At 45.8% G+C, this 16,462-nt stretch overlaps 1 protein-coding gene across 7 annotated transcripts in view; it reads right to left on the reverse strand.

Moving 5' to 3' along the window:
• col19a1 (collagen type XIX alpha 1 chain) overlaps positions 1 to 16,462 on the reverse strand; it is a 259,676-nt gene that overhangs the window by 155,630 nt on the left and 87,584 nt on the right. For 5 of the 7 annotated variants that reach the window (XM_071394460.1, XM_071394458.1, XM_071394455.1 and 2 more), the window contains 2 exons: positions 16,161 to 16,187; positions 15,268 to 15,321 (listed from right to left, as the gene is read on the reverse strand). In XM_071394460.1, the coding sequence (XP_071250561.1) occupies positions 15,268 to 15,321; positions 16,161 to 16,187 (81 nt within the window). The remainder of the gene's footprint in view (positions 1 to 15,267; positions 15,322 to 16,160; positions 16,188 to 16,462) is intronic. The other 2 variants (XM_071394459.1, XM_071394457.1) reach the window with 1 other exon arrangement.

Below are 16,462 nucleotides of genomic sequence, written 5' to 3' on the forward strand. Positions count from 1 at the left end.
TGTTATCTTATGTTATAATATGTAATGTTATCTTATCTTATGTTGCAATATGTCATGTTACAATATGTAATGTTATCTTATGTCATGTTACAATATGCGGTCCGACTCATCCCAAACCATCTCATTTTGGTTGAGGTTGGGTGATTGTGGAGGCCAGGTCATCTGATGCAGCACTCCATCACTCTCCTTCTTGGTAAAATAGCCTTTAAACAGCCTGGAGGTGGGTTTTAGGTCATTGTCCTGTTAAAAAACAATTGATAGTCCCACTAAGCCCAAACCTGATGGGATGGCGTATCGCTGCAGAATGCTGTGGTAGCCATGCTGGTTCAGTGTGCCTTGAAATCTAAATAAATCACAGTGTCACCAGCAAAGCACCCCTACACCATAACACGTTTTCCTCCATGCTTTCTTGTGGGAAATACACATCCAGAGATCATTTTTTCACCCACACCGCGTCTCACAAGACACGACGGTTGGAACCAAAAATATCAAATTTGGACTCAAGACCAAAGGACACATTTCCACTGGTCTAATGTCCATTGTTCGTGTTTCTTGGCCCAAGCAAGTCTCTTCTTCTTAATGGTGTCCTTTAGTAGTGGCTTCTTTGCAGAAATTCGACCATGAAGGCCTGATTCACACAGTCTCCTCTGAACAGTTGATTTTGAGATGTGTCTGTTACTTGACCTCCGTGAAGCATTTATTTGGGCTGCAATTTCTGAGGCTGGTAACTCTAATGAACTTGTCCTCTGCAGCAGAGGTAACTCTGGGTCTTCCTTTCCTGTGGTGGTCCAGTTTCATCAGTTTCATCATAGCGCTTGGGCTATCTTCTGTATAACACCCTTACCTTAACGCAACACAACTGATTGGCTCAAACGCATTAAGAAAGAAAGAAATTCCACAAATTAACTTTTAACAAGGCACACCTGTTAATTGAAATGTATTCCAGGTGACTACCTCATGAAGCTGGTTGAGAGAATGCCAAGAGTGTGCATAGCTGTCAACAAAGCAAAGGGTGACTACTTTGAATAATCTCAAATATAAAATATATTTTTTTAACACTTTTTTTCGGTACTACATGATTCCATATGTGTTATTTCATAGTTTTGATGTCTTCACTATTATTCCACAATGTAGAAAATAGTTAAACATAAATAAAAACCCTTGATCGTGTAGGTGTTCGAAAACTGAAAAACATGTAATTATGTAACATCTCTCTTGGTTCTGTGTCCCTGCCAATCACACACCCACTCTCTGTGCTGACTGACTGACTGACTCTCTGTGCTGACTGACTGACCTTCTCTGCTGACTGACTGACTGACCCTCTCTGCTGACTGACTGACTCTCTCTAATGACTGACTGACTCTCTCTGCTGACTGACTGACTCTCTCTGCTGACTGACTGACTCTCTCTGTTGACTGACTGACTCGCTCTGCTGACTGACTGACTCGCTCTGCTGACTGACTGACTCTCTCTGCTGACTGAACGACTCTTTCTGCTGACTGAACGACTCTTTCTGCTGACTGAACAGTTTATACTGACTTCTGACTGACTGACTGTCTCTACTGACTGACTGTCTCTGATGACTGACTGTCTCTGCTGACTGACTGACTGACTGTCTCTGCTGGCTGACTGACTCTGCTGGCTGATTGACTGACTGTCTCTACTGACTGACTATCTCTGTTGACTGACTGACTGTCTTTGCTGACTGAATGACTGTCTTTGCTGACTGCCTCTACTGACTGTCTCTGCTGACTGAACGTCTGACTGTCTCTGCTGACTGACTGACTCTCTGCTGACTGACTGACTGTCTCTGCTGACTGACTGACTGTCTCTGCTGACTGAACGACTGACTCTGCTGACTGAACGACTGACTCACTGACTGTCTCTGCTGACTGACTGTCTCTGCTGACTGACTGATTGTCTCTGCTGACTGACTGACTGACTGACTCTGCCGACTGACTGTCTCTGCTGACTGACTGATTGTCTCTGCTGACTGACTGATTGTCTCTGCTGACTGACTGACTGACTCTGCTGACTGACTGACTCTGCTGACTGACTGACTGACTCTGCTGACTGACTGACTGACTGTCTCTGCTGACTGACTGACTGACTCTGCTGACTGACTGACTGACTCTGCTGACTGACTGACTCTGCTGACTGACTGACTCTGCCGACTGACTGACTGTTTCTGCTGACTGACTGACTGACTGTTTCTGCTGACTGACTAGATCATCTATTGCTTTCTATCCTTTCATCACTCTGTTTTGTCCTCTGCTATTTGACCGGACTGGCATGCTGCTCATGTGCTGTTGTGGCTCCCACGCAATGACATTTTACAGCTAAGGTACAAGGACAGATAGCTCCTCTCAACAAAGATGCTGCCATTTTGGAAGATGATGATGGTGGGGGTTAAAGAGTTCAGATGAAAGAAGAGGTCAGAATGTGACACATGTCTGTTATGGCACATAGGCTAGGATAAGTTTACTCTTCCTGGGACGTCTCCATGGAGTCCACGTATAAACTCTCGTACGCTTTCCACGTGTTTCCTGTCTGCTAAACTCTACTCTACCCGAGTGGTAAAGTCACCCAGGTCCTGTATCCTGTCCATGTATTGTGTGGCATAACTTCTACTCAACACATCATTGTGTTCAGTAACTCACAACGAGGAAGGAAAGTTGTTGAATCTCATGACCAAAGTAAAACATCTGCACTAGGGATGATCACGCCTCCTGAGTTCATCTCCTCAGTACACATCCCACATCCGTAGCCAGATGAGTTGTTCTGTGCAGGGTCCTCAAGGCTTGCTGGAGTTTCATCCGTTATCCAGTCCTAGTATCAGACTGTGTCTCATCAAAACAAATGCTGCACAATACGTTTGTCTCTCCGAGCCATGCGTTCCCCAAAACCATGCAAGACTAAGGGAAGAGGCCTCTCCTTCCTGCCAATACAGTACAGTGTGAACGCCGCAAGTCGCTTCCTCTTCCTGATGCACAATACATCAAAGACTTATTAACAAGACAATTATTGCAATAACATGTAAGAAATCATTTATTTGATTGTGCTAATCTCTACTCTGCTCTACTCTGCTGCTAATCATTGGAAAAAGGTAATCAGATATAATATACCAACCAAAACAAGGGAATCACTATACCGTAGATTTCTGGCTTCATTTTAGCAGAGGGCTTTAAATACATTTAACAGGTACAGTCATGCATCTAATAAGGCTTATGTCTCCCATAGGGCGTGGCTCAGAGCTCCAGCATCTAGCCTGCTTTGTGTGATACACACACACACATGTATTCATCCACAGCTACCCACTGCCTTGCCCAGCAGTAAACACGTGTTTGTACTGAATCCACACACTACTCTGCAGCTAGCAGCTTCCCAAAGCAATGTATGTTGTGATAAACCAGCTTGGAGCGGTGTGCTCCTGTGTGCTGCTGTGTGCTCCTGTGTGATGTGAGCGGTGTGCTCCTGTGTGCTGCTGTGTGCTCCTGTGTGATGTGAGCGGTGTGCTCCTGTGTGCTGCTGTGTGCTCCTGTGTGATGTGAGCGGTGTGCTCCTGTGTGCTGCTGTGTGCTCCTGTGTGATGTGAGCGGTGTGCTCCTGTGTGATGTGAGCGGTGTGCTCCTGTGTGATGTGAGCGGTGTGCTCTTGTGTGATGTGAGCGGTGTGCTGCTGTGTGTTTCAGCTTGAAGGGAGAGTGAGGAGTACATAGTCCAGTGTGGGTTGTGTCCCCTAATATAATGACATGGTCATTTCTAGGCAAGTCAGTTAAGAACAAATTCTTATTTACAATGGCGGCCTACTCCGGCCAAACCCTGACAACGCTGGGCCAATTGTGTCGCCGCCCTATGGGACTCCCAATTTGAACCAGGGTGTCTGTAGTGACGCCTCTAGCCCTGAGATGCAGTGCCTCAGACCGCTGAACCAGGGTGTCTGTAGTGACGCCTCTAGCACAGAGATGCAGTGCCTCAGACCGCTGAACCAGGGTGTCTGTAGTGATGCCTCTAGCACAGAGATGCAGTGCCTCAGACCGCTGAACCAGGGTGTCTGTAGTGATGCCTCTAGCACTGAGATGCAGTGCCTCAGACCGCTGAACCAGGGTGTCTGTAGTGACGCCTCTAGCACTGAGATGCAGTGCCTCAGACCGCTGAACCAGGGTGTCTGTAGTGACGCCTCTAGCACTGAGATGCAGTGCCTCAGACCACTGTGCCACTCAGGAGCCCATTGTACCAGCGTTGTAGGAGAGCTAGTTAGTAGTGAAGGGAGGAAGGAGGGCAACACTGTGATTCTGTTGATAGCTCAGAAGATGAGTCCAGATGTATTGCCCTAACAGGGAAGTTATTCAGTTACTCAGTCATCGGTTCAGTCTTATCACAGACACTAATGCCCAGAGGCTGTCAACGCCAACAAGCTTCACACTGTCAAATCCCAAATCCTCACGTCTCATTCCCTTCAACATGCACAAAACAACATGCTCCTTTCAAAGTACTCCGTCCAGACTTCTCTCTGTCTTATCACAGACCCAAATCTCACACTATTCCATTTGTAGTGCACTGTTTATTATAAGGGTGCATAGGGCTATACAGAAAAATAGTGCACTATTTAGGGAATAGCCATTTGGGACACAGCCTGATGTCCATATGCTGCCAATGCCGAGCAGCTTTACAGTGTAAAACCCCCAAATCCCTACACCACCGCTCCCCTAGTCCCTGTTCCTCTCTGGTCCAGTGCAGGACACAGCCAACCTACAATGACGACATGAAGCTCAGCACATCATCACAGGAGCTTCTGATTCATATTTGACTGTGTCGCCAGCGGCAAGGAGAGAAATCCTTTTTAACAGGCACCCTTCCTTTTCCCTTTTGATCTCCTGCAGAGTGTCAGAGGTTGCGTCCCAAATGGCACCCCTATTCGCACACTACTTTAAACCAAAGCCCACAGGGTGCGCATAGGCCTCTGGTTAAAAGTAGTGCACTATATAGGTAATAGGGTGTCATTTGTGACACAGACTTCGATTGCCATTCTATGTCAATGCTACTGTATGCATAATGGATGGTAAGCAAGTCACATGACTATTAATGGTGCTACCCTCCACCATGGTGTGATGCAGACGCAAGGCTTTAATATTGAAAAGAACACACACACACACACACACACACACACACACACACACACACACACACACACACACACACACACACACACACACACACACACACACACACACACACACACACACACACACACACACACACACACACACACACACACACACACACACACACACACACACACACACACACACACACACACACACACACACACACACACACCACCACCTTAATGACTACAAAGTCCAACTCCAAAGCGTTTGTCATTTTTCCTGCATACTGTATGACAGTGGACTACCCCCTTACTGCCATCCTGACGTGTTGTTAAGGTCAACCATTAAAGTCATGTGATCAAGCAGAGATATAGAACTGTGTTGTGATTTATTATGGAGTCACATGGAGGACAGTGAAGGACCATGTTATACTGACTTGACATCCTCCTGTGCTATATTTAAGCAATAAGGCATGAGGGTGTGTGGTATATGGCCAATATACCACGGCTAAGGGATAGTCTTAGGCAATATACCACATCCCTTAGCCATGGTATATTGGCCATATACCACACCCCCTCATGCCTTATTGCTGTTATAAACTGGTTACCAAGGTAATTAGAGCAGTAAAAACAAATGTTTTGTCATATCCGCGGTATACGGTCTGATATACTACGGCTGTCAGCCAATCAGCATTCAGGGCTCGAACCACCCAGTTTGTATATATGAACAGGTCTTTGTTGTAAAAGAGATTTGTCTCAATGAGAGAAGCCTGTTTAACTAAAGGAACAGGAATACGTCTGACCAGAAATGATTGAAATACACCCTTTCCTTCTCTGCTGCTGTTCCCCCGTTCCCACCGGTTCCAGAGCCCTCTACGTCTCTTTAAAGGGAGACGTACGGTAGGGGTCTGATCGGTTGTTTTTCTTCAACTGAACAGGAGCAGACAGTGTGGGAGGGGCTGGGTTGGACGACAGCTTATACCTCAAATCAAATGTCTAATCCAATAGCTTGATAGGAAGCTTGATACTTCCGTCTACGCCGTAAAGGTCTTGAGCGCTCAGAGACAGTGAAGTCAAGAGACTCCAGCTGAGGCCACCTTACCAAGTGGAAACCCAGAAGGTGTGAAAGGCAGACCTGGGTTCAAATACTATTTGAAATCGTTCAAATACTGTCGAGCGTTACCCTCCCTGAAGTGCCAGACGTGCAGATTTGGGACTATTCTACTGGTTGCATTGCGCATTGGCTAACTCATTCAAGCACAGTGAAAGTATTTACAATTATTTTCAGTAGTATTTGAACCCAGGTCTGGAAACTCACAAGGTGTAAAACTAAGGTGTAATGTTGGGCCAGGACCAGGGCCAGGGGGGGGGGGGAAGAGAGAGAGAGAGAGAGAGAGAGAGAGAGAGAGAGAGAGAGAGAGAGAGAGAGAGAGAGAGAGAGAGAGAGAGAGAGAGAGAGAGAGAAAATAAAATAGATTTTGTGGCTGTTACAGAGAGAGAGAGTGAGTGAGTGAGTGAGTGAGTGAAAGAGTGAGTGAGTGAGTGAGTGAGTGAGTGAGTGAGAGAGAGAGAGAGAGAGAGAGAGAGAGAGAGAGAGAGAGAGAGAGAGAGAGAGAGAGAGAGAGAGAGAGAGAGAGAGAGAGAGACCCGACCCCAATAATAAGTCTTCTTCCGCTTCCTTAAACCACAGGCTTCCAAAGACACAGGTTGAACAACAACTTCCCTGGGCTACATGTGACAGGCTCAGAGCTTTTACCCCCTAAAGCTGATTGGTGCACCCTTGAGTCGAAAGTGTATAGTTTATTTTTATATTAATAAAATCTGTTAGAAACTTACGAGGTATTTTTTTTTCATTGAAAGCTGACATTCCGCTGAATAAAACACTATGTGGCTCGTCTAGCTCCGGGTATCACAGCCGACGTAAGGCGATGGCAGATTCACAGTTAATCTGGATTTCCCTAGACACGTCATGGGATGGTATTCTATCTTATCTTGACGTATACAGATCTACACTGTGTTACCCAATCACAGACTTAATTGTCACTTTGTCCTAGGACATCACACAACTAACAGGAAGTCAATTAGTGATTTCTCAGTTTCATATGGGCCACATGTGACAGGTTCAGGGCTTTAAATAGGGGGAACCTTAGCACATTCATAGTAACTGCACTGAGGCTAGGAAACATTGTCACCACCGATAAATCCACTATAATTGAGAATTTCAATAAGCATTTTTCTACGGCTGGCCATGCTTTCCACCTGGCTACCCCTACTCCGGTCAACTGCCCGGCATCCCTCACAGCAACTCGCCCAAGCCTCCCCATTTCTCCTTCACCCAAATCCAGATAGCTGATGTTCTGATAGAGCTGCAAAATCAGGACCCCTACAAATCAGCCAGGCTAGACAATCTGGACCCTCTCTTTCTAAAATGATCTGCCCGAAATTGTTGCAACCCCTATTACTAGCCTGTTCAACCTCTCTTTCGTATCGTCTGAGATTCCCAAAGATTGGAAAGTTACCGCGATCATCCCCCTCTTCAAAGGGGGAGACACTCTAGACCCAAACTGTTACAGACCTATATCTATCCTACCCTGCCTTTCTAAGGTCTTTGAAAGCCAAGTTAACAAACCGATTACCGACCATTTAGAATCCCACCATACCTTCTCCGCTATGCAATCTGGTTTCAGAGCTGGTCATGGGTGCACCTCAGCCACGCTCAAGGTCCTAAACGATATCATAACTGCCATCGATAAGTGACATTACTGTGCAGCCGTATTCATCAACCTGGCCAAGGCAGGCGACTCTGTCAATCACCACATTCTTATCGGCAGACTCAACAGCCCTTGTTTCTCAAATGACTGCCTCGCCTGGTTCACCAACTACTTCTCCGATAGAGTTCAGTGTGTAAAATCGGAGGGCCTGTTGTCCGGACCTCTGGCAGTCTCTATGGGGGAGCCACAGGGTTCAATTCTCGGGCGGACTCTCTTCTCTGTATACATCAATGATGTCGCTCTTGCTGCTGGTGATTCTCTGATCCAACTCTACACAGACGACACCATTCTGTATACTTCTGGCCCTTCTTTGGACACTGTGTTAACTAACCTCCAAACGAGCTTCAATGCCATACAACTCTCCTTCCGTTGCCTCCAAAAGCTATTAAATGCAAGTAAAACTAAATGCATGCTCTTCAACCGATCGCTGCCCGCACCTGCCCACCCGTCCAGCATCACTACTCTGAACGGTTCTGACTTAAAATATGTGGACAACTACAAATAACTAGGTGTGTGGCTAGACTGTAAACTCTCCTTCCAGACTCACATTAAGCATCTCCAATCCAAAATTAAATCTAGAATCGGCTTCCTATTTCGCAACAAAGCATCCTTCACTCATGCTGCCAAACATACCCTCGTAAAACTCACCATCCTACCGATCCTCGACTTCGACGATGTCATCTACAAAATAGCCTCCAACACTCTACTCAACAAATTGGATGCAGTCTATCACAGTGCCATCCGTTTTGTCACCAAAGCCCCATATACAGTGGGGCAAAAAAGTATTTAGTCAGCCACCAATTGTGCAAGTTCTCCCACTTAAAAAGATGAGAGAGGCCTGTAATTTTCATCATAGGTACACTTCAACTATGACAGACAAAATGAGAAAAAAAAATCCAGAAAATCACATTGTAGGATTTTTAATTAATTTATTTGCAAATTATGGTGGAAAATAAGTATTTGGTCACCTACAAACAAGCAAGATTTCTGGCTCTCACAGACCTGTAACTTCTTCTTTAAGAGGCTCCTCTGTCCTCCAATCGTTACCTGTATTAATGGCACCTGTTTGAACTTGTTATCAGTATAAAAGACACCTGTCCACAACCTCAAACAGTCACACTCCAAAGTCCACTATGGCCAAGACCAAAGAGCTGTCAAAGGACACCAGAAACAAAATTGTAGACCTGCACCAGGCTGGGAAGACTGAATCTGCAATAGGTAAGCGGCTTGGTTTGAAGAAATCAACTGTGGGAGCAATTATTAGGAAATGGAAGACATACAAGATCACTGATAATCTCCCTCGATCTGGGGCTCCACGCAAGATCTCACCCCGTGGGGTCAAAATGATCACAAGAACGGTGAGCAAAAATCCCAGAACCACACGGGGGACCTAGTGAATGACCTGCAGAGAGCTGGGACCAAAGTAACAAAGCCTACCATCAGTAACACACTACGCCGCCAGGGACTCAAATCCTGCAGTGCCAGACGTGTCCCCCTGCTTAAGCCAGTACATGTCCAGGCCCGTCTGAAGTTTGCTAGAGATCATTTGGATGATCCAGAAGAAGATTGGGAGAATGTCATATGGTCAGATGAAACCAAAATATAACTTTTTGGTAAAAACTCAACTCGTCGTGTTTGGAGGACAAAGAATGCTGAGTTGCATCCAAAGAACACCATACCTATGTGAAGCATGGGGGTGGAAACATCATGCTTTGGGGCTGTTTTTCTGCAAAGGGACCAGGACGACTGATCCGTGTAAAGGAAAGAATGAATGGGGCCATGTATCGTGAGATTTTGAGTGAAAACCTCCTTCCATCAGCAAGGGCATTAAAGATGAAACGTGGGTGGGTCTTTCAGCATGACAATGATCCCAAACACACCGCCCGGGCAACGAAGGAGTGGCTTCGTAAGAAGAATTTCAAGGTCCTGGAGTGGCCTAGCCAGTCTCCAGATCTCAACCCCATAGAAAATCTTTGGAAGGAGTTGAAAGTCCGTGTTGCCCAGCAACAGCCCCAAAACATCACTGCTCTAGAGGAGATCTGCATGGAGGAATGGGCCAAAATACCAGCAACAGTGTGTGAAAACCTTGTGAAGACTTACAGAAAACGTTTTACCTCTGTCATTGCCAACAAAGGGTATATAATAAAGTATTGAGATAAACTTTTGTTATTGACCAAATACTTATTTTCCACCATAATTTGCAAATAAATTCATTAAAAATCCTACAATGTGATTTTCTGGATTTTTTTTTCTCATTTTATCTGTCATAGTTGAAGTGTACCTATGATGAAAATTACAGGCCTCTCTCATTTTTCTAAGTGGGAGAACTTGCACAATTGGTGGCTGACTAAATACTTTTTTGCCCCACTGTACTACCCACCACTGTGACCTGTAAGCTCTCGTTGGCTGGCCCTCGCTTCATACTCGTCGCCAAACCCACTGGCTCCAGGTCATCTACAAATCTTTGCTAGGAAAAGCCCCGCCTTATCCCAGTTCTCTGCTGCCAATGACTGGAACGAGCTACAAACATCACTGAAGCTGGAGACTCATATTTCCCTCACTAGCTTTAAGCACCAGCTTTCAGAGCAGCTCACAGATCACTGCACCTGTACATAGCTCATCTGTAAATAGCCCATCCAACTACCTCATCCCAAAACTGTATTTATTTATCTTGCTCCTTCGCATCGCCAGTATCTCTACTTGCACATTCATCTTCTGCACATCTATTCACTCCAGTGTTTAATTGGTATATTGTAATTACTTCACCACCATGGCCTATTTATTGCCTTACCTACCTTATCCTACCTCATTTACACACACTGTATATATACTTTTTCTACTGTATTATTGACTGTATGTTTGTTTATTCCATGTGTAACTCTGTGTTGTCGTACAGTATGTGTCGAAATGCTTTGCTTTATCTTGGCCAGGTCGCAGTTGTAAATGAGAACTTGTTCTCAACTAGCCTACCTGGTTAAATAAAGGTGGATGCAGGATGCAAATTTCTGTTTGAAAAAGCTAGCCTTTGCTTTCCTAACTGCCTGGTTCCTAACTTCCCTGAAAAGTATATCGCGGGAGCTATTCGATGCTAATGCAGTACGCCACAGGATGATTTTGTGCTGGTCAAGGGCAGTCAGGTCTGGAGTGAACCAAGGGCTATATCTGTTCCTGGTTCTACATTTTTTGAATGGGGCATGCTTATTTAAGATGGTGAGGAAAGCACTTTTAAAGAATAACCAGGCATTCTCTACTGATGGAATGAGGTCAATATCCTTCCAGGATGCCCGGGCCAGATCGGTGGGTTCATTGATCATTTGTGTGAGATTGAACTGCAACGCTCCTACTACCACACCCCGGTCAAAGGAACTTAAATATTTTGTCTTGCCCATTAACCCACAATCCATGTCTCAACATCTGGCTCTGGTAAGAAGTAGTGCACTACCCCATAGGGCTCTGGTCAGAATTAGTGCACTACCTCATAGGGCTCTGGTTAGAAGTAGTGCACTACCCCATAGGGCTCTGGTCAGAAGTAGTGCACTACCTCATAGAGCCCTGGTCAGAAGTAGTGCACTACCTCATAGAGCCCTGGTCAGAAGTAGTGCACTACCTCATAGAGCCCTGGTCAGAAGTAGTGGACTACCTCATAGGGCTCTGGTTAGAAGTAGTGCACTACCCCATAGGGCTCTGGTCAGAAGTAGTGCACTACCTCATAGAGCCCTGGTCAGAAGTAGTGCACTACCTCATAGAGCCCTGGTCAGAAGTAGTGCACTACCTCATAGAGCCCTGGTCAGAAGTAGTGGACTACCTCATAGGGCTCTGGTTAGAAGTAGTGCACTACCCCATAGGGCTCTGGTCAGAAGTAGTGCACTACCTCATAGAGCCCTGGTCAGAAGTAGTGCACTACCCAATAGAGCCCTGGTCAGAAGTAGTGCACTACCTCATAGAGCCCTGGTCAGAAGTAGTGCACTACCTCATAGGGCTCTGGTCAGAAGTAGTGCACTACCCCATAGGGCTCTGGTCAGAAGTAGTGCACTACCTCATAGAGCCCTGGTAAGAAGTAGTGCACTACCCCATAGGGCTCTGGTCAGAAGTAGTGCACTACCCCATAGGGCTCTGGTCAGAAGTAGTGCACTACCTCATAGGGCTCTGGTTAGAAGTAGTGCACTACCCCATAGGGTTCTGGTCAGAAGTAGTGCCCTACATACAGCAGGGAACAGGAGTCCATTCGGGACCCATCCTGGGTATTAATAGAGAGGTTGTGTGTGTCTTCAACAGAACAACAATTTTTGACACTGATTCAAATGGCCGACTGGCTTAGTGTAACGACTCCACTCCCCTCACACATTACTACTGAAGGAGATACCCTTCCACACCTGACCTGGGTTCAATTAGGATTTGAGTTCTTTCAACAACAACAAAAAGAAGCATTTGAATGAGCCTGACTGGAGTGTCAGTTGACAGGGTTTTTGTCTATTCCACTAGATCCATCACGCCAGGCGAGCTCAAATGAAGTGCAGTTAAAAAGAAAGAAAACAAATCATATTTGAAACCAGGCATGTTCCACACTCAAGAAGACATTAGTTTAAATGTTACTTTATTCCCCTATGGGGCTCACTGCTTTTAATGAACACTGGTCCAAACCCAGCGAGGAAACATTACAACATGCTGATTGGACTCCAATTGGACTCCAAACACAGACGGAAACCAATTAAAGGTGTTATGACTGGGTAGAAATTGGACATTATGTTCAAGTTCTCATAGAGGTCACGCTATAATTGTGACCTTTGACACCCGAGCGATTCAGTTGCCTCCGAGGTCAGATGCGCTATGTTGCAACGTTCCTCTTCTGGTGTGAGGATATAGACAGTAGCACCTGCCATCAGCTCTAACTAACTTCCGATTTCTCTTTTTCTGTCCAGGAATTCTTGCATTGAGAATGTGATTCACTGTTAGCTCATGCAGTGTCAGTGAGAGCTACGGAAAAGTTCAGGAATAGCACTAAACTGTTGATATACACTGAGTGTACCAAACATTAAGAATACCTTCCTTATTAAGAACCCCCTCACTCCCCCATTTTGCCCTCAGAACAGCCTCAATTCGTCGGGTCATGGACTCTGAAAGGTGTCGAAAGCATTCCACAGGGATGCTGCCCATGTTGACTCCAATGCTTCCCTCCAATGCTTCCCAGTTAGCTGGATGTCCTTAGGGTAGTGGACCATTCTTGATACACATGGGTAAATTTTGAGCGTAAATAACCCAGCAGCGTTGCAGTTCTTGATACAAACTGGTGTGCCTGGCACCTACCACCATACCCCGTTCAAAGGAACTTAAATATTTTGTCTTGCCCATTCACCCACAATCCATGTCTCAACTGTCTCAAGGCCCTCACTAGCTTTAAGCACCAGCTGTCAGAGCAGCTCACAGATCACTGCACCTGTACATAGCCCATCTGTAAATAGCCCATCCAACTACCTCATCCACATACTGTATTTATTTATTTATCTTGCTCCTTTGCACCCCAGATACTGCACCCCAGTATCTACTTGCACATTCATCTTCTGCACATCAATCACTCCGGTGTTTAATTGGTATATTGTAATTACTTCGCCACCATGGCATATTTATTGCCTTACCTCCCTTATCTTACCACATTTGCACACACTGTATATAGACTTTTTTCTACTGTATCATTGGCTGTATGTTTGTTTATTCCATGTGTGTGTTGTCGTATATTTCGAACCGCTTTGCTTTATTCTTGGCCAGCTCGCAGTTGTAAATGAGAACTTGTTCTCAACTAGCCTACCTGGTTAAATAAAGGTGAAATAAAATAAATAAATAAAATCACCTAATCATGATCTTCAGTTTAGAATGCAAGTTGATTAATCAGCTGTGTTTGCTAGGGATGGAGAAGAAGTGTGAGACCAATCAGGCCCCTAACAGGTCATCTTTCAGCTTGCTTTCTAAAGTGAATACACTATACTTACACTACTTACGTTTGAAAACCAACATAACGGGACAATCTCAACACTCCCTGCAGTGTAATCCTTACAATTTGGTATTTGGTATTTTATCAGGATCCCCATTAGCTGTTGCAAAATGATCCACAGTACTGTAGTGTGTGGCTCATAACCACGGGAGGTTGGTGGCACTAGTGGTAATGACTGGAGCGGAATCAGTGGAATGGTATCAAATACATCAAACATATGGTTTCCATGGTTTCCATGTGTTTGATGCCATTCCATTCACTCCGTTCCAGCTATTATTATGAGCTGTTCGTTCCTCAGCAGCCTCCGGTGCTCAAAACAGGTGTACAAGGTCACAGTTTTATAGGTAGCCGGCCTTGTTTTGGAAGTTGGAACCATCTGATACTGGTGACATACAGGTGAAGGATCTTAATTTGAGCCAGTTTGCTACAGCAGGAAAATAATCCTGCATTAACAGGAAATGTGAATTTTTGTAGGGGTTGATACATTTTTAGGAAGAGAAAATCAGGTCAAAAATGTTAACATGGAAAGACTTTTAAGAAGCTTTTTTAACCCTAAAATACCTCAACTTTCTCCTGTAACAGGGTGATCAAATTAAGATTCTGCATCTGAAGCATCACAGTATAACTGCAACATTACATGCATGCTGTAGTTTAATCAAGGCTAAGTTGAATGCAAAAAGATGTATACACTCACTACTGTACGTCGCTCTGGATAAGAGCGTCTGCTAAATGACTAAAATGTAAAAATGATATTGACCACTGCAGTACCTCTAGGAATTGGTGAGAGCTCTAAGACTGCTCGACTGTAGCAAGAGGTGAAATCCAAGTGGGCCAACTGGGTAGAACTGGAATGTTCTTGTTTGTACAGTCACAGCCATTGTTCTTTTAACCCTGTATGGCCCTTTATAGGAAACATAACACTGCTTAGGACAGCTGCCTGCTGGTACTGGCCACGTGTGCTGCCAGTCATGTTGACCTCTCAGAGACATTTATTAAACGTAGTCAAACTATTAGCATTCCCCCAGGGCTCGACCCTACCAGGCCCACCCAGGCCCACCCAGGCCCACCCAGTCCCACCTAGGCCCACCCAGTCCCTACCAGGCCCACCCAGGCCCTACCAGGCCCACCCAGGCCCTACCAGGCCCTGCCTAGGGCCCACCCAGGCCTTACCAGGCCCACCCAGGCCCTACCAGGCCCACCCAGGCCCTACCTAGGGCCCACCCAGGCCCTACCAGGCCCACCCAGACCAACTCAGGCCCCTACATCCACCCCACACTCTGTCCTCAGCTGTTGTCAGGCCATCCCCAGGAGAGGGGGTCCAGAAGCAGGAGCTAGGCCCAGCCCAGGCCACACAAAGAGTAGCAGTGCCTGTGTGTGATTGTGTGTGTGGCGTTTACTCACCCTTTTGCCCTCTTTGCCCAGAGCCCCCGTCTGACCTGGCAACCCAGGGGATCCCTAGGGACAGAAGACAGAAGGGTATCAGAGCAGGGCTGTCATTTGTGTAAGGCCAGGCTATGGGTGTTGCGTTACCCTAGCTTCACGGTCTAGGCCTCTCATAGCACCAGTAACACTGGACACATAGCCTAACATTCTGCTGTTTGACACGCCATTGATATTCTGCTATTTGTTGAAATGTTGCTTCTGTATAAGAGAGAGAAAGGGGCTGGATGCTAGCCTGGTGCCAGATCTGTTTGTGCTATCATGCCAATGCCTTCCTACTCATTGCCATGCCAAAGAAAGATTGGCTCGACAAGGACAGCAATGGACCAGGCTAGCTGGATGCTGGATGGATTCCTAGATAGGCTGGTTGGATGGCATTCAGTGTTAGAATGAGTGTGTCTCCAGCTTGTTTCTATGGACACAGATGTAAACTCACGGCCTCATCCCAGACCTGTTGCCAATGACAATATGAGTTAGAAAGGCAACACAAACAGATCCTGGATCAGGCTATGGGTTAACAGCTTGTTGCTTATAAAGCTGCTGTGGAGACAGATGTTAGAGCCACATGTTCTCAGCACACCAGTGGAGGCTGCTGACGGGAGGATGGTTCATAATAATGGCTGGAACAGAGCAAATGGAATGGCATCAAACACCTGGAAACCATGTGTTTGATGTATTTGATACCATTCCACTGATTCCGCTCCAGTCATTACCACTAGCCCGTTCTCCCCAACTAAGATGCCACCAACCTCATGTGCAGCACAAAGACAGCTGGCTGCCTAGTTGGCTTAATTGCTGTATGAAAATACCTAGATTTGATTTCATTCAAGTTTAATTGCTGGTGCTGGGCGTACCGTATCTCCAGTTAGGCCCGGTGGCTCCTGTCAGATGCAAAACATAGGTGTACGACTGGTTACATAAATGTAAGACTGGTTACATAGGTGTAAGACTGGTTACATAGGTGTAAGACTGGTTACATAGGTGTAAGACTGGTTACATAGGTGCAAGACTGGTTACATAGGTGTAAGACTGGCTACATAGGTGTACGACTGGTTACATAGGTGTAAGACTGGTAACATAGGTGTAAGACTGGTTACATAGGTGTAAGACTGGTTACATAGGTGTAAGACTGGTTACATAGGTGTAAGACTGGTTA

The sequence above is a fragment of the Salvelinus alpinus genome, chromosome 3 (assembly GCF_045679555.1).
Source record: "Salvelinus alpinus chromosome 3, SLU_Salpinus.1, whole genome shotgun sequence".
In the NCBI taxonomy this organism is placed as follows: Eukaryota; Metazoa; Chordata; class Actinopteri; order Salmoniformes; family Salmonidae; genus Salvelinus; species Salvelinus alpinus.